The 22589-nt window shown below is 39.8% G+C and overlaps 1 protein-coding gene across 1 annotated transcript in view; it reads right to left on the bottom strand.

The window, feature by feature from the left end:
* The window catches only part of AFF3 (ALF transcription elongation factor 3), a 327563-nt gene that overhangs the window by 274226 nt on the left and 30748 nt on the right, over positions 1-22589 (bottom strand). The window contains exon 2 of the mRNA XM_064710766.1: positions 3141-3261. Within this exon, the coding sequence (XP_064566836.1) occupies positions 3141-3261 (121 nt within the window). The remainder of the gene's footprint in view (positions 1-3140; positions 3262-22589) is intronic.

The following is a 22589-nucleotide window of genomic DNA, read 5'->3' as shown; positions in this document are numbered from 1 at the left end:
TTCAGAGGAAGACAGTAATGAGGCAGTGGAGTTCTCCTTTCTCTCTTCCAGACAGACATGGGGTCTGAATGGGAAAACTCCTATTAGTTTCAGAAGGCCAAGCTTTCATCTCAAGACTCTGTTTTAGGGGAAAACAGAAGGAAGGAGAAAGAAGGGAGTAAAGGAAGTGGAGAAGATCGTCTTAAATTTACATTTAAAAACACGAAAGATGTAGCAACCATATCAGTTAATCTGGAAATGGAAGGGAAGGTATTCAAGAGAAACTCCACAGTTTTGAACCTTTTGTTTTTAGGGTTTCCTAAACAGACTTCTTGTACTGAGAGATCCCAGATAACCACAAGAATAACTGCAGCAAACTGGTATCATGGCATAGGCTGACAACTGGTCTGTGCTGTTTATTCCTGCAAGATTCACTTGGGATAGCTTCAGATGAGATTTTGTGTTGATCTGTTCTCATATAGGAGAACTCACCTACATCCTCTTGGGAACATAGTGGGATCTGAGGTAACTTGTTATGAGCTTTAGTTTGTCCTATTATCTTCTCTGAAATATTGCTGGCCTTATTTAAGCATTCCCACAGGGAAAATATGGTCACAAAATGGGTAAGTAGGAAAAACATTCTGTGCAAACATGTCTAACTTAGAGTGCTCTGATATTCTTCTGCAATGCAAGACAAATCCAAGCATTTGAAGATGGCAACATATAACACTTCTAAAAATAAACCCGATGGCTGCATGGAAGGCCAGCAGAATTTTTTTCTTCACTAAAAATACTTACATAGTTAATGGGGCAAGGTGTTCTGTCCAGAAAATATCCAGAACTAATTTCCTACTTTTTCATTCCCCTGTAAAAGAGATTTTATGTAAAAGATACTGGATTTCCTGTAATCCTTCATAGAGGGTTGCTATGGATACTTTGAACAGGATAAGGGGCAACTTAAAGAGTCAGGATTTTTGAGAAAATTTGATGTTACAGTAGTAGTGATACATGTCAAGGTGAGAGAGGACATAAGATTTAGGAGATTTCCAGCCTGCCTTTGATTTTCAAATATGGTCTTCTGAATAGCATATCCTTTGACTTTAGCTCATGTTTCTCAAGCTGTGCAGAGGAATACTGAATTTAATCAGAGCTTGCAGTGAATGTCCTCTATAACTTTATTCCTCTCTGGAAACCCCTAAAAGGTGAACACGATCTTTAAAGGGACTACAAGTGGGTTTCGGTTTTGCTTTTGCAGAAGGGTTTCCTCTTTTGCAGTTAGGCTCTCTCCACAGTAAGATCAAAAAGCCACAGCTCTTTCTCCCTGCACTGAAGGTTCACAAATGCTTGACTTAGTTCAGAGAGCCCAATGGTCCACTGCCAGTGTATACATGACATCCAGAGTAAGCCAGTGATAGAAGTTTTGATGTCCAATATTATCAGAAGGACTGATCACCCCAAGCAACTCTGCCACACCAACATAGCTGTGAGTTATACTGCTGTCCGGGGCTTTGCCTTTCCCCAAGTCTCCTTGACAAAGTTAGCTGCAGGATGTATTTCTGCAGCACCCTCTTCTCACATGTGTTCAAAATAGGGACACAGTGTTCAAAGGTAAGAAGCAGGGAAGGAGCCAGTACTCTGCTTGCCTCATAGGATTATCCACTCAGTATCCTCTCTGCTTCTAGAGGCAGAGGTGATTTTTCATCCACTCCTGTTAACATCCTAACTCAGAAACTGCTGGTGTGTCCATGGCACATCACATCTGTGCCATGACAGTCAGTACATCAGCACAGAAGTAATAATTGAAGTGATATCCCTTTCATAAGTGATTTGAGCTTCAGTATCACCAACCTGAGGCACCAAAGACAAAACAGTACAGGAGACACAGCAAAGGCCAGGTCCTTTTTCTGTGTGGTCTGTTTGACTGGACCAAATGGAAAATCATTAAGTCATCACTGCAGCACAGCCCTCAAGAAATGCCAAGACACAGCTGACTTATGCTTTCCAGGCTTTCTTCCATGGATTAGCCCTTGACTGGTCTCACGGCAGACATTTTCAAGTAGGTCATTGAGGAGTTCAAGACATCTGACATGGTTTCTAAATGCCTTTGCAATGAATCTGAAATCCGGGCAGCTGGAGGTCAGCTTCAAGGCAGACAGAGCTGTGTTCCTTCAAGGGACATGGTTTGAAAGTGGTAGATCTTTCTTTTTTATTAGGGACTAAATACAAACAACAATCTGGAAGAAGAGCAAGCTAAAAGCTGACCCTGGAGCAAAAGAATTAAAACGCAAGCATGGAAGTCAAAGCAGAAGCCAGGTGCCAGGTTCCAAACAGCTCTCCTGGAAAGAGGCACTAAAGCACCCTAAGCATCAAGGGCAAGTGATGCTGCATGGAGGGAAAGGCTACACAGTGTGGCAGCTGTTAGAGTAACTTGGACATTTCTGGAAGGGCACAGCAGAAAATACACCGTCATGGTTTGATACAAACAAGTGGTTGTTGGGTAAACTGAGGGAGAGGAGCAGCCCCCATGGGACATTGCTCTCTGGTCCTGTTCACCATTTTCAAGCTCCTGCAGCGTGTAAAAGGCCTGCTTGACCTTCTAGTGGGGAGTGATGAAAGACAGTTGTGCCTCATCAAACTGCTGTTACCATGAGGAACAACACAGGCAGTTGAGACTCCTATGCCATTTCTGCCTTTGGAGGAGGAAAAACATATATAGCAGACAAATTTTCTTATTATCCTGGTAATTCTTACAGGAAAAAAAAGATTTCAGTACAATAACCTTGGCCAGGGCACAATGTTTACAGTAGTGCTTGACCTTCACACACTAGTCTTACACAATTGTTTTCTTCTAAGTATTGCAAAAATAGGATACTTTCACCTTCGCCTCCTAATTTTAATTCCATCTCAAATATTGCTGGGATATTTCTAGTTTATTTCACTCTTGTGTGCTGCTAAACACTAGAAGAAGCTTTATACACATACATAAACATAAATATATATAAAACCTGACTCTCAGGGAATCATGCATGTTCTCTGTGAATTTTGGGAAGCTAGCACTTGTGGGAGGGTGATGAAACTTGGACAGTGCCTTCTGTAGGCTACATTTTTGTACTGAGGAATAAATAAATAAACAAAGATTCGCCCAGCTGGGAAGCATCTACCTTGTAAGGTTCACTGAAGAGGGAATAGCTCGCGTTAAACGCGCCATTGTCCTGCTGGGCCTCCTGGTTTCTCCTTTCCCACTCCTTCCTTCGCAGCACGTTTCTATCTGGCTCATAGACACTGGAGTTAGAGGAAAAAAAAAAGATAAACAGTTTTTAAGAGTTAAAAATTAGAGGGCAACATATAAACTAGTGTGCATTTAAAAGTTAAGAACTCTGTTTTGCAGACAGATGGCAAAAATAAGCACAAACATGAATCAGATGAACGCCAGTTCAAGTAGGCTGGGAAGGTTCAGGTCTCTGGGAATGCTGGTGCTTTCTTCACACAGAGAATAGATAATTAAATTCTTACAGAAAAATAAAAAAGTAATCACATGGCAGGATCCAGTCTGTACAGAACTTCTCTGCTTGAAATGTGACAAAGGAAATATCTAAGCAACTTTGACAAAGACTAGAAGTTCTCTTAAGGCAGATGGTAATTACAGCTGTGAGTAAACAGAAATTATGAACATGTTCCCACTTATGACATATCCTCTGAGTGTTGTATGAAAATGCTCCTTTTTTCACATGGCTGTGTTTCTGTAGTGATTCTTTCATTAACTAGCTCCCTAAAGAGCTGTTAAAACTATATGCTGTAGTGGTTTCCACAGTTAGGTTGCTTCTTCTGATCTCTGCTAATCAGCCAAGTCGTGAAACTACTACTGAAACAATTCCTCTTTCTGATGGATTTGACACTATCACAACCACAGAACGTGAATAAATGAATAGTGGCACAACAGTGTATGTATGGCTAGTAGAGTGTAGCTGGAGAGAGAATAAAATCACTGCATTACAACAGCATTAATTTTCAGAAATTAACAACTTTAGCTCCAATATAGTCATTCAGACTATAACTGACTTTTCTTATTTTCAGAAACATGGCAACATAAACCAGAGAATTCTCATTCTAAATTTCTACAGAACAACACCTTTCAGTTTTACACATTTCAGTTTGTTATGTTTTATCCTCCTCACAAAGGAAGCCAACATGTCTAACAAAGTTAACATGCTATTTCAGGACAATGTGACAAGTATGCTGATTCCTATTTTGCTTAGCTCAGCTAATGTTTTTCCTCTGACAGAGTAAATCTGTAGAGTAGGAATATATATTAATGTCATGTAAGTGCACCATGTGTTAATAAGATAAACGTTGTCTTGCTAACCAGCTTCCCAGTTAGCAAAGCATATGTTGCATTGGCTACCCACGTGATGCTACCTAGTATGCCTCAGGCAAGGCAGAAAAAGGCCAACAGCTATCTGATTCTAATTCAGGACTGGAGAGAGCTGAAAATACACAGGATATGTTAGATGCTATTAATACTTGAGAACAATGCCTCAACAGTCACTAAATGAACAGAAAATCTTTTGTTTTCTTGTTGATGCTGCTAACTTGAGCAGGACTGCAGAGTAGCCCTCAGGTGGTCTGAGGGCAGATGCCAGGGGCCCAGCACAGCTCTCAGTCACAGGGGTTTTTTGTGAAACACAGGATTTCAGCACAGCAGGTTGGAGACAGTGTCCAAACACCACCTTGTTTACAACCACTTACAGGTGGTTGAGAGTTTTTGGGTTTTTATCCCATACTTTTCATGAGCAATGCATGTTATTCACTCCAACAGCCTCCCCTTGAAAAGCAGCATAATGAGGAGGCAATCATAGGGATGGAGTTTTGGGCATGGAAAATGCCTTCTTGCAGTAAGAAGGGGATGGTGAAGGCCTCCCCATGGGCTCCTGGGAGTGAGAACACCTCCTGCACATGCTGCTGAGACCAGAGGCAGAGCAGTTGTCACCGACTGCTGTGAGAGCAGAGGTCTCCAGTTCATTGTGGCATCGAGCCTACTGCCATCAGCTGAGTCACTTAACTGCCACCTGTGTCTATGCCAGACTTTCTGCCATGCTTAATAACTGTTGTTAGGATTGCTTTTCCTGGAGTTTTAAGAGATCAGGTTATAACTTCATCGTCAGCTACATTTCCCCATCCAGAATTTTCTGACTCTTTGAGAAGCTTTGCATTTGTACTCTAGCCTGCAGCCAAATAGAGATGGGCAGCTTCCCTGAGATAATTTACAATATTGGTCTCTACCCAATTTCTAGGAAGTCCAACATTCTTCACTAGTCCTCATACAAATTTAAAAATTCACTGGTGTGGTAGAACATTTTTATCCCTTTATTGGACAGAGATATATTTGATGAAGCCATACAAGTCACCAGGTCTATGAACCCCGTTCTCAAATGAATTCACTGCTGGCAAGGCAATGCACAACCTGCAGTAATTCAGAATGATTATGCAAATGTCAGAACTGTGACAATGCCTAATACGCCATCTACAAGCAGTAAGTTAGGAAGAGCTACAAGTTGAGAGTTGTGTTCCTTTGGTAATACCAGATGGTAAAATGTCTAGCATTTGTGAAGCTGCTCCTTATTTGCATGAACATTGCAGCAATCACATTTCCTTGAACGTATGTCACCAAATGTATTTATTTGTTTTGGTTCAAGGAGAATACTGCCAACTGCTATAATTGTCTTTATTGCAAACACTTCAGTTAATGGAAAATGATTCTTTTTAATAGATTTCTTCTTATTTTTTTTTAAATTTGCAATCTAAAACAATCCCAGAGGTACCTTTTAATGGTTTAATCTGTGTCTTGTTTCAATAGCTAAGCCATGAAGAACAAGCTCATGAAAACCTCATGACGTTTTCCTCATCGGGGCATGTCTACATATGTGAGTGAAATATGCATATATATGTGTAGCATTTATGCTCAGTTTTGTAAGACTCGGAGCCAAAGAACATGCAAACACTCACCACTCAAAAGTCAGTGTCATTTATATTTGTTTCATACAGGTCAAATTCCAAAAGGTGAATTCAAACAGTTTTTAAATGGCATATTGTTATTTTAAAAATGTTGCATCTGTTTCTAATTCATGCTTAAAGGACATGAACCAGAACATGAGCAACAAGTCAAACTCTTGCAAAAGTTATGTATGAATAAAGGCTGTATAATAGAAATTAAATTATATCAAATATGGCACATTGCTTTTTTGATTTATCTCAGCCCTAAGATCTGCCAAGACACATGCTGGATATACCAATGAATTGTGCCTAAATGCCAATGAATTGTGCCTAAATGCCAGTATCTCGGGGTCAAAGAGCTTTCAGCGCACCCCCACCACCCCAGCCACAGCATCCCAACCTCCTCTGCTTCTTCCAGGATACACAGAATAATTTCACTCCCAGATATTTGCCAGATGAAATTTGCAATGCATTGCTAAACACGTCAGAGTAGGTATGTTTAATGAATTTTGATCTGCTGTAATACCTTTTGGCAGATTACCTGGATGGTCCCCAGTCTTTGGCCATGCCCTGTGAGAGCAGCCTGCAGAGGGGACTCCAGGCATGCTGGCTCCTGGTGGGAGGGTGGTAGTGGCACCAGCCTCCCCACAGGAACACTCACAGCTTTCTTCATGCTACTCCTCCCAACAGAAGGAACTGTTTCCTTTAGTCCTTAATTAGAAATAGAGATGGCTCAGGGGACAGCCCAGGAGCAGAGCAATAATTTTACCTGAAAAACCTAGAGCTGGATTTAATCTACTACAAAGTCCAAAGAGTTATGTTGTCTCAGGCTAGGCTGAAAGAAATCATATAAAAAGCCTAAGTTTTAGGTGTTAAAAAATCTGCTTTTCTTTTCTTTCCTCTTTTTTTTTTTTTTAAGCACTCTATTCCTGACTTGCTCAGATATCACTTTTTGAAGCAACTCAAACTCAAATATAAAGGTCTCATCTCCATGATGAACGAGGTGGGGACAGTGCACCAACATATCCTCCTGTCCTTCAGCTTGGGAACACCCAAATTTGCATTCAGAGGAACATGTCTTTTCCCACAAATGAAGCACTGCACCTTCACAGAGGAATTACATGGTGTGCATTAACGATGCTGCTTGACCTTTTCAGAAACCACAAAATTGCTGCATCACGAAGGGAGATTCTGGAAGGGTACTGTTATTCTGTTACAAGATCACCATCCTCCTAACAGCTGGCATCTTTGAGGCTGTTAAAGACACAGGTAGATAAATGAGGGTGAGATTGCTGGTACTGCCTTTCCTTGGCATCAGTTTATTTTCTGGAAAAGGAAGGGGGCTGTCACCCAGCCAGCTGTACCAGCAGGACAGAGGAAGGTGTTACCACATGTGTACAGAGACCTGGCCACAGTTTCTGAACTTACCATTAGCAGCACCCTGCAATCTTGCCTTTGCCTTTCCAGACCTTCCAATATAATTTTCCAGTCCAAAGACTTAGTTCATTATTCTCTGAATTGTGAGGGCTTTGCCACACCCATATATACTCACATCTTCCTTCTACCTCCCCATGCACATAAATACTGCTAGATAAATTTAGCAGGAGTAGCTTGTTTGTTTGCAGTTAATGTTTACCCAGGAGGCTGATCTCCTTCACCTTGGCAGCTACCTGTGGCACTTAGCACAAAACATTCAGAACCTCAAGTCTAGACATATTAATTACAAAAGCAGAGCTGATGCTTCATGCTAACAGGCAGCAATTTCTTAAACTGGCAAACCCACAGCTCCTGGCAGTCCTTTGCTAGGGAAGACCTAGTTCCCAGGACTGAGCTTCTTTCCCAAATTTTGTCAACCTCCCCACTTGTTCTTAAACTGACCCTTCTTCTTCCATCAGGAAATGAAGACGCTCCATCAAAACATCATCAGACTACAACATCCAACATCCACGGGAGTGACGCCATCCCCAGGCTGCTGGGTGCAGTCCAGATCAGCACAGTGCTGATCATGTTCCAAACAAACAAAAAAACCCCACCTCAAAAACATAACCCATACAGTAAGTGACTAAAAGATATGTGCATTTCAAGAATAAACCTAGACCCGTGAACAAGTTTTCTGCGAGGACTTATATATCTTTGAAATTAAATTTTAGCACACGGTCATTTTTGAATTATGAACAAAGCTAGAACTGCTTCAAAGCTGTGGAAAACAGGCAATATTTCAAGAAAATAAATTTTAAAATGGTTTACTGATTATTCTCAATATTTCCCCACAAATTTTAATCTGGCACACAAATCAATATACTAAATTTCAGGCTGAAGTGAGGACATTTTCTTAAATATTTAATAGTCTAATTCTCCCCTGAATTACTACATTTATGCCAAAGTAGCTAAATAGAGTAAGTCAAAGGAAAAACTTACACAACACCATAAAAAAGCAGCTCAGCCCTGATGCAGGACAGTGATTATGAAACTTAATTCAAAATAGAAACTGGATTCTGAATTTTAATGTACCCTCATTCCTGCATTTCTGCCATATTTTAAAACTCAAAAGGACGAGTCAGACTGAGACCCTGTAAAGGCAAAATCCTCAAACATTTTTAGAAAATAGTCTTAATTCTAATGATTTAATTACAACAATTGAGGTTGTCTTGTTTGCTGAATCGCCATGCTTAACATAGTAGTGTTTTTTATTTCACTCTTCATGTCCATGGTTTTTGCTGGCCAATCTCTAGGTACCAGTTTCATTTCCAGATAAGCATAAATGGTTTCTGCTTGGAAACTCATTGCTGACAGGGTATAGGGAACTCCAAGATATGGCAACCTTTCATTTTTGAGCATTAAATATTTTCCCTAATGATATTTGAACTATCAGTTAAATTATAAAAAAGGGAGCTGCCTTTGATGAACAAGTGTCATAATCAATAAAATACCTTCCTAGGCTACAACTGGCTTTTTTGAGACTTTTTATCTATCCTAAACAGCAGAAGTTAATTTGAGAATTTTTACAGTATTTTTTCCCATTTACAAACAGGAATGCCGTGGGGTGAAGCAATTACTCTGATTTACTGTTTTCACTTTGATTGAACATAAAGATGTAGCAGGGTCTCAAAAAAGCAGTAACTTAACAAACTGTGCTCCTATCCACAGACAGATAAAGTACCTATTTTGCTATTTCAAAGAGTTTACCTCCAGGCAGCAGCACAGAGCAAACATCAATCAATGACATGTGTCTAAGATGAGATTGATGTTTACTCTCACAGCTTTTCATCTTACATCCAATAAATTATTTTTCCTTCACCAAAGTGCCTGGTTAAATTTCATTTTTCACTTTGCAGTATCAGTTTTAAAACTTTAGCTTCCAGCAATTTTAAAGCTAGGCTTCATTGACACTTCAGCTTTTACAGCCTGTTTATGATTTGTATTAGCCATGAAACACTACAGACCAAACATGAATATGATCAGGGGAAGCTGAGCTGGGGCAGCCTCTCACGGTGGCAGGTGCAGGCTGGAAGGTGTGAGATTACTTTAATTATCTGCCTGGAAATTCCAAGTCCAAAACAGGGAGCTGTATTTTCAGGGGCAGATATATGGCATCCACCAAACAAATGAATATATACATATCATATCTGCAAAATCAGCATTGCAGCTTTCAGGTCAGGCCTTCTGAGGGTTAACACTGGGCAAGTGGAAGGAACCAAGAAAAGGCTAATTGTGGGTGCAGCTATTACCTTACAGGCACTCATACTTGACATTCACAAAATAGAAGTGCTTTCCTATGCAACCTGACTGAATTTTAAATATGTATCAAAATGCTGAGAAGACCTAGGGCTGCAGTTAAGACTGGGACCTAAGCTGTGGAGTGAGAGCATTACAATAGAGGAACATTAAAAAATCGTACTCAGTTCAACATCTGCTTTTATAAGAGCACCTCTTCCCGTCTCACTATGGACAAAACAGTCACATTTTCTTCCCTCTGTGAAATTTTCCTCAATGAGAGAAATTGAGACATAATTCTAATTTATTTTTAGTTTCAGGAAAAATAATTTCATCAAATGATAAAAATTTACCAGTCCATAGTTACATTACACATAGATATTCAAAAATTCACCACTCTGCATTAATAGGTAATCCTGTTTTCAATACCTTGTTTTCTTTCATAACCCTGATTCTGCTAGCAAAAGTGCCTAAGATGGTTGAAGATCTTAAAACAACACTGAGCCAAGCTAGAAACAAAACATTACAACAAACATTGATTTTGCACTGCTCTAACAATATATTCTTTGAAAGTATATTCACAAGTGCAAAATTCACCACTGCTAATAATCTTAGACCTGGAAAGAGCTTCTTTTTCCTCACAATTCAAAATTAAATTTAAAACCTCTAGAAACAGTAAAAATCTTGGCTGCCAAGGAACAGATACTGTAGATGTGACAAAGTATTCTTTTTGTATCCTCATCCATATCTCTCATAGATATAGATTAAAAAAAATTAAGACTGAAGAGCATAAACCTGACAGATCACAATAATATCCTTTAATTTAGTTTTGTAAATATTACTTTTACAGCTCACAGAAATACAACAGCCCACAGAACCACAGAACCACAGAAAGGTGTGGGTTGAACGGGACTTTTAAGACTATCTAGTTCCAAGCCTGTGTCCTGGGCAGGGACACCTTCCACTAGAGCAGGCTGCTCAAAACCCTACCCAACCTGGCTTTGAACACTCCAGGGATGCAGCATCCACAACTCTGTTCCACTGTCTTGCCATCCTCATAGTGAAGAATTTCTACCTTATTTCTAACCTAAACCCACCCTCTTTCAGTCTGAAGCCATTCCTCCTTGTTCTGTCACTACATGCCCTGGTCAGACGATCCTCCCCAGCTCCGTTGCTGGCTCCCTTTAGGTCCTGGATGGTGGCATGAGGTCTCCCAGGAGCCTTCCCTTCTCCAGGCTGAACAACCCCAACTCTGCCAGCCTGTCTTCCCAGCAGAGGTGCTCCAGCCTCTGATCATCCCCATGGCCTCCTCTGGGCTCCATCCCACAAGCCATCACATCCCAGCTGTGCTGAGGACCCAAGCTGGGTGCAGCCCCCTTGGTGGGGTCTCACCAGGGAGGAAGAGGAGCAGAGTCCCCTCCCTTTCCTGCTGGCCACGCTGTGTTGGTGCAGCCCAGGGTACAGCTGGCTCTGGGGACTGCCAGTGCCCATGCCAGGCCACGCTGAGCTTCTTATCACCACCCCCAAGTCCTTCTCCTCAGGGCTGCTGTCAACTGAGAGAACAATTTTTTCTGCCCATCCTAACAGTGCTGAATTCCCTGGGCTGCTGCTACACAAGGCCTTACCTAGCTTGGCCATTCCTCTATCTGATCACTCTCCTCTCACATTGCTTCCCTGCCAACACCCCTGTGCCTGTTCTCCACAAGGATTTCTGCTTCCCACTGTATCCTCATGCATGGGAAATTGTTCCAGTTACCAACTGCCAAGCCTGTGCCCTTTCTTCTTCTCCTTTGCATTTCTTCTTTAGGCTTCTTACAGTCATAATTAGTCGAAAATTATAGCTTTTTTAAAATTTTTTTTCATCTTTGTAGAGAACATGCACACACATAGGTAAATTATACATACAGTCTTGGTCAGACTGAATGGTGCCATTAACTGAATTTACTCTTAGCATTGCCTGATTTCTAGGGATGCTCTGAACTTTTAAAATGTAATGAAAAAATTCTGGCCTTTTAAAAATCTATTTGACATTTTGCAGTAAGTGTTTAATACTTTGTTTAAAATGTTTGTTGAACTTCCTTTTGATATGTTTGCTGAAAACTGGATTTCAGTCAATAAAGATTTTCAGTGTTAGTTTCAGTAATAAAAAATAAATTAAACTCATAAAAATTAACCTAATAAAAGTTTAAAAGTTTCCTGAAACTTTATAAAATCTAAATAAATTAAAAAGTGCCCTGAAAAATGTGAAAAATTATGTTTTGCCTCTAGGTCTTTTAGAGTAAAAAAATCCCTCCTTGCTCCCATTTTTTTTTAAGCTACTTAAGTAGCCTGTTTCTTCCAGAGGGCTCTGTACAGTGATCCATCTACCCACAGCTATTTGCAGGACTGCTAAATACTCCAAGGTATACTTCACATGGCACACACAAATTGAAAGCTCTGCAACTGGTAGAAAAATTTTACCATACAATTCACCCTGGTATGACCTGACTTAAAGCAGCAAAGCAAAGATCAGAATCATAGAATTAGAGAGTCACAGAATCACTGAGGTTGGAAAAGACCTTCAAGATCAAGTCCAAGCTTTGACCAAATACCACCATGCCAACAAAATCACAGCCCTAAATGTCACATCCAGTCATTTCTGGAACAATTGACTGCAGCACCTTCTTGGACAACCCTTTCCAACCACCTTTAACCACCGCTTCAATGAAAATTCTTCCTGATGATCCAACTTGAACATCCCCTGACACAGCTTGAGTTCCTTTTGTTCTGTTCCTAGTTCTCAGGGAGAAGAGCACAATCCCCACATGGACACAGCCTCTTTTCTGGTGCTTATAGAGAGTGATAAGGTCACTTCTGACCCTCCTTTTCTGCATGCTGAACAACCTCAGCTCACTTCTTCACAGGACTTCTGCTCCACTGCCCTTCTCTGGACCTGCTTCAGCACCTAAATGTTCTTTTTATAGTAAGTGACCCACAACTGGACACAGCATTCAAGGGATGGCCAGTGCTGAGTACAGGGGACAATCCCTGCCCTGCTCCTGCTGGCCAGGCCAGGATGCCATTGGCCTTCTTGGCCACCTGGGCACATGCTGGACAATGTTCAGCCACTGTCACCAGCACTCTCAGGTCCTTTTCCACTGGGCAGCTTTCCAGCACTCTGCCCCAGCCTGCAGCACTGCCTGGGGTTGCTGTGACCCAAGGGCAGGACCTGGCACTTTGCTTTGCTGAACCTCATACAATTGGCCTCAGCCTATTAATCCATCATGTCCAGATCTCTCTGCAGAGACTTCCTGCTCTCCCTCAACACTCCTTCCCAACTTGGTGTCATTTGCAACTTACTGAGGGTGCATTCAATTCTCTTGTCCAGATCATCAACTAAGATATTAAATTGGGCTGGCCCCAAGCCTGAGCCCTGGGGAACAGTACCTCAGGCTTTTCCTTGTCCTTGTTACAATGTTCCCCTCCACATCCAGAAAGGATGGAGATTTTTCTCAGCCCTCCCTTTTTTTTGTTAATGTGTTTATAAAAACATGTTTTATTATCTTTCACAGGAGTGGCCAGATTGAATTCTAGCTGAGCTTTTGCCTTTCTAATTTTCTCTCTACATGACCTAAAGACATCCTTGTACTCTTTCTGAGTTGCCTGCCTCTTCTTTCAAAGGTCATACTCTCATTCTTTTCCTGAGCTCCAGCAGAAGTTCCCTATTCAGCTAGGCAATTCTTCTTCCCTGCCACTTTGTTTTTCAGCACATTGGGATGGCCCTCATCTGTGCCTTTAAGATTTTTGTCTTAATGTATGCCCAGCCTTCCTTTGTTCTTAAGGGCTGTTTCCCAAGAGACATTCTGAACAGTGTCCTGAGCAGGCTGAAGTCTGTTCTCAGAAAGTCCAGGGAGAAGGTTTTGTTGACCACCTTCCTTACTTCACCAAGAAATGAAAACAACATAATTCTGTGATGACTATGCCAAAGATGGCCTCTGATCCGCACATCTCCCCCCAGCCCTTCTCTGCTCATGAACAGCACATTAGCAGTGCACAGGGGCACTGCCCCTGCTAGGCTTGCTTACCAGCTGGGTCAGGAAGGTAACTTCCACACACTCCAGGAACCCCTCAACTGCCTCCTCTCTGCTCTGCTGTTTCCAGCAGACATCCTGCAAGCTAAAGCCTCCCACAAGAACAGGGAGCAGAGATCATGACATGTCAGCCAGTCACCCACAGACCCTTTCATCTGCCTCTTCATCCTGGTTGGACTCCCAGCCTTGTTAGCTTTCCCCCTTTTCTCACCCATGGGCACTCAATCTTACCATCACTATTCCTGAGTTCCCTACAGGCAAAACACTCCCTTAATGTACAGAGCCACCCCACCACCTCTCCTTCCTTGCCTGTCCCTTCTGAGGGGCTTGCAGCCATCCATTGCAGCATTCCAGTGGTGAAAGTCACCCCACCACACCTCTGTGACAGTGACCATGCTGTTGCAGTTTTCCTGATGCACGACAGCTTCCAGCTCCTTGGGTTTGCTCCCCATGCAAACAGCAGCTGCAATTCTGCTGGGCACTGATTTCACACCAACACTGGCATGTGACCCCAGGCTCATCTCTTTTGAGCCTGATTTTATCCCCTTCCCACTTCAAACCTAGCTTATATCATTAAGCCAGATCTAAGAGCACTTTACCAGTACAGACGTAACAGAGTGTTTATTAAAAAACATTCTTGACCTAGAAGCAAAAGGAGCAAAACTTCACAGGATGACAAAGACGAGTAGCTTTAAGTAGTTAAACAATTCTGGTGCTGCTAAGAATCCTTCTGAAACAGGAGTGAAAAATACACAAACTCAGCATCTCAATGTACAGATTCTGAAAACTCTTTCTTGTGTTTATGTTCTGCTTTTAGTTCAACATTCAAAATTATCTGATGTCCAAAGCATACCAAAATACAGACCTGAATTACAGGATGCAGGATTGCAGCCTTGCACAGTATTGTACTTTCACAGAAAGCCAAAGCACAGTATTTCATTATGAATGTGTCAGCTGTTAATAACCATCAAATCTATGACTCATGAAAACGTCTATACATGTTTTATTAACAAAGCAACATTTCCAATTTACTTTTACCACAATGGATAATGACTGAAGGTTCATCAGGGTTAATCAAGAAAATGATGTAAATTTTATACTGCATTATGTTTCACTTGGCTTAAAATGGATCTTGAGCGACAATCTTTTTTATGTGTTTAATCATGATTTACAGCATTATGGAAACCACACAACAGCCCCATTGTGGAAAAAAAAAGTTATTAGCAAGTCAGTGCATAAGTCATCAGATTTTATGTATTCACAGAAAATCAAATCTTAGGATCTTCAGCGGACAAGCACTGAGTCTGCTTTCTGCAAAAATAGAATTAATATGTTTTGAGATGCCTTGTTTTAATTTATCTTTCCTTCAGATCTTATAGATAGATGGAGATCTTATTATTTTATTTTTATTTTTTATTCTTTTATTTTATATATTGGAGAGAAACCATCACTCCATACAGGTAATGTTGAACTAAATTTTAAACAGATCTGTGCTAGCATATCTACATGATAAAAATAAATTTGGAGGATGTTTTTGGATCATTTTAATAACTGCATAAAGATAAAACAACCAAAGAAGTTAAACCCTATGCTAATCATAGAGATTTAAAAAAATCAACCTCTGTAAATGCTCAAAAATCCCAACTTTTGCTTCCATGAAAACACAAATGTAGCTCACTATAAGAAGAAACTGTGATTGTTTTTAGCAATCATTTGCTTGTATCAGTGTCTGTAAGCATAAAATCTAATTACGGGGAATTATGAAATTCCATCTTCATTCTGCTCAGCTGAAAGCATTTCAACAGAAAATTGAATGAGACACCTATATTTATTTATAAAGATGGCTATATATGTAAATTTATATCTAAATCTATCTCTCTAGAACCTATGTAGGCAGTTTGCTTTCACAGAACTAAAAGGACCACTGTAATAAATCTGGGTTCAAGAACCTGAGAAAGTTGTGGCTTATACATAACTTCAAGATACAAACAGTGAAAAAAAAAGCTTATATAGAGGGTATTTCACTCTCCTTTCACAAGACACTAATAGTAGCCAAACACTGCACGGTTCCATAAAGCTAACCAACTTCTCCAAAAGACACTGCATACACTTAAACTAAGAAGAATGCAAATTCCTTCCCAGTTCTTTCTTGCGAAAATGGACAACGTAAATTGGACCTGAGGTTTATGCTTTACCAAGTAATAGTATCACCACACATCCTTGGAACCTGCCTAAGAAAACTGTCTGCCACACAAAACATATGACTTTTTAGTATCTTATTCATTATATCCTGCTTGTTCTATCATATTTTGACACATTAGCCCCAAGGGTTATGCAATCAAAATTAGACAGAGAACTTAGTCAGAACCAGAATACCCATGAATAAAGGAATAATTTACGTCCACACATGAATAAAGATGCGTACATGTTAAAATGATGAAAAAGTTAAAACTTTTATGCCCTGTGACTGGTGTAATTCATGTAAGCTTCTTACACATGCCAGTCCCAATTCATTCTGACTACAAAGATGACTGTATCACATAACTCATGCTCACCTTCAGAGATGCACAGAGAAGTATCCATGTCTTTCCCCCCTCAAGTCACATGCAATGGGAATTGAGGTGTTTTATCTCTAATTATAGGAAAAAAAAAAAAACCAGCAAAAAAACCCACCCAGATTTGAATCACAATTTCAGTTTGTGCCTCCCATAACACTCTGCTTGGCCATGCCACAAATCCAAACCAAAACTTAAATATGTCAGAAGCACAAAAGGCTAAATGAAATTTAAGTGCAAAAAATTTCCTATATTTTAACTTGCAGAAATAGTGTGACTGTTCAAGTGCTTCACTTTCAAGCAGGTTAAAATGCATTTAGATATTTCAAAATTTGAAGGAAGTTACATAAAAATGACAAAAAAATAACCCAGAAGCTTCAGTGGTTGCGATAGATGCAGAAGGCAGAGATGGCCACGCAGGGATGGTGCCAGAGGCAGATGCTGTCATTTGGGGGAATCAGCCTGGTTCCAGGCCAAAGCAGGGAAGCCAGTGACCTGATGAAGTTGGATACATTGCTTCCTCACTCTCTAACAGCTGCCTTGCCCTCACTACTTTTTCTCAGCAAATTTTAGCTTTAGCAAGAACAACAAAAGCTTACACGAGAGAAATGTTTTATTTTTACTGCATACTCTACTTGAAGTCTGAGTTCATAAATGTATATTTGTGTCACAGTAAATTATAAAGATATTATTTACCTGTATAGTATAAGGTGTAAAATTATTCAGTGTTTCATTTTGAAAGTGTTAAGAGGTATCTAAATTCTATGCATAGTTGCAAAAACATGAGGAAGGATCTAAATTGTATGTATTATTTTAGAAACACGTATTTGGGAGATGCCTGTACCATTTCTATTTGAATCTTCCATAGCAAAGATCCCTTTTTGTTGTGTTAGGAAGCTTAGAAATCTTTGGGTAATTTTTTCTACAAATTCCTTAAATGTGTCAAAACATTTGACTTCAGTTTGACCTTCTCTCACTACAGTACTCAAGAATATCAAATTTGTGTGACCTGTCAGTAAGCCCACTGAAGCTGATTTCATGGGAACAACTTAGAAGGACTGAAATAATTCTCTGACAGGTGGTGCATTAAAAAAAGGGCCAGAATTTAATTATTGTTCTGTTTCACTGGGATAATAGAATACAACCAAAAGGAGTTAAAAGAAAACCAGGAAACAAGACTGAAGGAAATTCTCCTGATTTTTCAGAAAAGCTAACAAAATGCTGATGCTTAAGACAAGAGATCTGCATACAGGAGGAACCCATCCTCCTCCTTTGTATTGGCAGATTATCAACCCACGATCCCACAGTTCTCTGGGGATGGGACAGGACTGAAATAGAAAGGACTCTGAAAACAAGAAAAGCTCTGTCCTGATCCCTAACCAGTTTCACTCAAAATCACATTCACCATGCTGAAAATCCAGCACTTAGGAGAAGGCTAATCATGCAGCTTGGATTTAGCTGCTCACATGCTCTCAGGCTCTCCAGTCTTAAAAGTGATGACATTCAAAACCCCCACAGTAGATACCCAAATTCTTGCCAAGAGGTAACATTTGAACCTCATGGAACATGTTTAACATTTTAAAGACGCTGGTACAGTGACTGGTAGATTTAGTAGAACAATTTTTCCACACTAAAAGCTGGTTCCTAGGGTAAGACAAGTGAGCAGTGGAGGAATTCCACAGTGCTGCCTGCTCGCAGAAACCCAGACCAGAACTGAACAGAAAGATGAGGGACCTGCTTGCTGTTCCTTCCTAACCCTGCTGGATGGGCCCGCAGTGAGGAAAAAATAACAGGTGAGGGAGAGAGAGAGCACAAAACTACACCAATCACCAGTGAACTTGATTTTTATTTCAAACCAAACAAACCAAGGTAAAATTCACACTTGGTAACTGGAATATCCTAGTGCAAAAAATAAACAGAAGCTGTTATTAACAAGAGAATATTTTGTTGCTAACATGCCATGTTAAGCAGGAAACTGCTACTACATTTAGCCTTCCTTAAAATTTCCTAAGCAGCAATGCTGACAGAGTTTCTTAGTGACAAAAGGAATGACAGAGAATTACTTCCTTATAGGTTATGAAAAGCAAAAAACCTATGACAATCCATTTGGGTGGTTTTTTAATACAAGCAAAAGAAAATAAGCTCAGTGAACTTGTTCAAGTTTCTCCTTAGGGTTGTTTCTTGAAAAAACTGTGAAATAATTGAAATATGCATGGATCTATTTTGCTGTGAACCAAGACAGTATCTTAGTAACTCATTAAAGATTTCAGAGTTTTGGACATGGTTCTAGAGAACATTTTGCTGTTCCTGATGTGTTCCACTAAATTAAAAATAATTTAATAGTTGGGAAGACCTAAGTATCAAGCTGAAGATGATATCATTTAAAGCTAAGACAAAAAACTTCAAGTGCAATGGGCCCTGAGGTGACCCTGCTGGAGCAGGGAGGCCAGACCAAATGACCCAGTGGTCCCTTCCAACCTCACCCATTCTGTGATTCACCCAAAACTGACCCACAGCTGGGCACTGAGGAAATCCCACACTGCCCTGGGACCTCTGCTGTAGGAAAGATGTGATGTCGCCCAGAAAAGAGACGGATAAAGGAGTGAGGTATGAAAAAGGACAAATGGAACTTGTCTGGTTTAGAAAAGAGAAGACTGGGAGACACATGATAATGATCTACCCACCTATAAAAACTTGTTGCAGAGCAGACAATGATGAATTGTGTTCTCTGTCTCTTAAGTCATGCAGCTTAACTTGCAGAAGAGGAGATTTAGATATGATTTCAGAAATGCCATCTAACTTAAAAAGGAAGGGGTAGAAGAGACTGGCTATCAACTCCACAGCCTCCTTGCCTTCTTTATCTCAGTTCTCCTCGCAACCCTGTCCTCACCAGCAGACAGTTATTGTTAAGATTGTTCCTTCTTAGACAGGTTTAATACATAAAATACACAAGAATGGGAAATCTTTATCCACTGAACAAGACAACATCCTATCTTCCTTGCAGATGAGTAAAACTGCCCCCTGACATTATTACAGGGATGCTCCTCCCTCAGAAATACCTGCCTGTTATCATTTACCAAAGTAAGACTTGCTCTCCTCAACAATGAAAACACTTTTCTGCGAGGAACATACATCAAAAAGATGTATTAAAAGATTATTTCTGGAGTAGGGACCTATAGAAGCCCCTGTGTGGCTACTCCACAGTCCTGAGGGACTCAAAGGTGCTATAAAGGTTAGATTCTCCTGTGTCAGGCTGGCCTGGGTGCACTGCTCCTGACTTAGAGCCAGGGGGTGGAATAAAGGTTCTATGCAGCCCAGCATTTGCAATAATTTTTATTTTGAATAGTTTGGGCTTTTCTTTTAATATATGGGTTAAAGGACAGAGAATTCTTCCTTTTTTCAGTAACTGAATTCAAAAACTGATCTGTAAGATGTGAGAGTAGGAACATCTTTTCCACGACCTCCAAATCAACCACCTTTAGCTGCTGCCGAGACATGCAAGGCACACAAGAGGTGACATGCAAAAACAAGTAAGAGGTTTTCTAAAATATCTTGGTTATGAAGAGCTTAAAATTATCTCTGATACTAAAAATTCCAGAAGGGGTTCTACTCAGGTCAGTTCTACTTATATTTGCTATTAGAAATTTACTTTTCATTCCTAAAACTCTCTGGTGCACAAAAGATCTGAATCCCATTTTACAACAGGAAAGGTAAGGGACAAGCAAGATGATTTTGTGACCAAACACAAACACCTGACATCTTAAATATGCTCAACAGTGCACATGTCAAGCCAAACACTGAGCACCAGCCATTCAGAGCCAACTCAGAAAGATTCTTATCAGTGTGGGCTTTGGGAATGTCCACAAAATGTGGTAGAAAATCATGGCTAGCAAGAAGCTATCTGCCTCAAAAGCTGAGTCCCAGAGCTGAAGTTCACTGTACACGGTACATTACAAGGACTACTTTTCCACTTTCTCTCAGGATTTGCAACTGTGAGGTAAATACAGTCTAACAAATTCACTTTGGAATAAGAAGTCATGATATTTGAATTCGCCGACTTTGTGTAATTTATGATAAACCAAGAAGACATTGTAAAAAAAAGTGAATTAAACAATGATGATTTTCAATTGATAGGCAAGCTGAAAAAAATTACAATTGCCCCTAATCCCACCAGAAAACTATTTTTCTACTCTTATAATTTTAGCCAAAAAAAAAAGTATCAAGAAAGAAGAGAAGAACATGTCTGGATGGTGCAGATATATTATACTCTATTTTGGGATCTGATTAGACATTTTCTATAATGTAAAAATATGGCATGTTTTGTCACAAATTGAAGTAAAGCCTTCTTTTTTAAACTAGTTTGGATATTTTTGCTTACCTATTCATGGCATGGCATTCTATTACTTCCATCATAAAAAGAAAATACTGTTGGTGATATTTTCTTGCAGAGACAGACATCAATGCTAAGCACTTAGCAGTATGTTATGTTTTTCTGAAGATGCACTTGGGGGAATCAAAGTATTTTATTGCACAGTAGCTACTATTCTGTTTATACTTGCATTTCTCCAAACTTAAACCATTTGCAACATTTTATTTCAGAGCATACATAACCAAGAACACTGACTGGGTCATATTGTTAAGTATTCAAACAATTCCTGCACATCACTTACCAAAAAATGCCTTTGGGTAAATATCTTTGCTTTTTCTTTTTCTTTGCCTTTCCTTTGACAGTGCCCTTATATGACATGTTCTAGGAAAAAATGAACCACGTTTGCTCCATTTACTGCTTAACAAAAATAAAATGACAAAATGTTATAAGCTATAAATAAAACCATCTAGTATTTGTATTGCACTAATTTGTCAGGGGTTGAACAAATGTTAATTATACAGCTTTTTAAAAATCGGGCTTGTTAATGTCATTTTTAATTTAGAATGTTGCACTGTAAATGTTTTCCATTGTGTTAATTTACACCTGTTATTACAGCCTTCATTATTAGGTTTGTACTGGAACAGCTACTTTGTGCCACTGAAATTTGCTTAAAACAGCAGAAACAATTACTAATTAGAAGGGCATGTTTACTTTAATTATATTTATTTCCTAGTCTACTTTTATATGTAGCACACTATGAAAGTGTATGATTCAATTAGCCAAACCCATTTATCTGAGGCAATTCCTCAAATGACTACTGCTTAGAAAGACAGCAGATTCTTTCAGCACTACTTTGCCTCATAAATTTCATATGTGACACTAATAAATACATATGGTGGCTGGGTATCACTTTCTATGTGACCTCACTGCTTTCTCTGAATTTTTGCTAATGTGTATTCAGTAATTGCAGATTACCCGAATGATATTCTGGTTTAAACAACAAGCACAACTGTTTTAATCAAAGATCTTAAACCACTGACATGGTGAACCATCTTTAGCATTCATAAACTTGGGATCAATGGCAGATAAGCCCCCAGCTCATTCAGAATGCTCACGCTGGGAAACTCCTACTGATACTCATCCACTGGTATCTAGAGTTAGTCTTATGTATTACAAAGTGCTTTATAAATTTGCAAATCGAGTGCAATTTAAACTTCTTTGGAACCAAAAGGTAATGTCTTTATCCTTTACAAATATGACTCTTTGAGCTTTTCCAGTGGAAGCTGTATTATCTATCTACTCACACAGATAAAAAAGGAAGACATTCATAAAAATTCTTTACAAATTACTTCCCTGAAGCTCCTTCCTAGTGTTATGTTTTAAACCTTAAGTGAGGATTAAAAAAAGAGTTATGTTTCTAATTGACAGTTGCTGGTCCTATTCTATGCAAATTATATTGGCAGGTAGTACAACATAGTGCTACTTTCAAATAACATTATTTTGGTACTTACAACAAAATTCAGCACTCTGAAAACTAAAACTGCAGATAAAATCGTACAAGCCAGGAAGGAAGCCTCAGTGAGTTCCATGTCACAAGGTGCTCTGTTTCATTCAGCCATCAAGGTTAACATTTTCACTGTTCCACTGTCACTCCAGCAGCTGCATGGCACCAAAGGGTGCAGCTGATGAGCTGATGCTGCCAAAGTGGCTTCCACAGGGCTGCAGCTCCCCAAACAGGGACAATGGTTGCCTTTGGAACAACGTGCAACAACCGTGCCTACCAGCAGTGCTGCCCATAATGATCAATTACATGAATGTAGATCATCACACTTTGGGCTTCATTTGATATCTCCCCCACAAAGGGAATTTGTCCCTAGTTAAATTTCTCTTTAACATACAAGGCATAAAAAA

The sequence above is a fragment of the Zonotrichia leucophrys genome, chromosome 1 (genome assembly GCF_028769735.1).
Source record: "Zonotrichia leucophrys gambelii isolate GWCS_2022_RI chromosome 1, RI_Zleu_2.0, whole genome shotgun sequence".
Taxonomy (NCBI): Eukaryota; Metazoa; Chordata; class Aves; order Passeriformes; family Passerellidae; genus Zonotrichia; species Zonotrichia leucophrys.
Note: the sequence above shows the minus strand (reverse complement) of the source record. Positions and strands in the feature narration are given on the sequence as shown.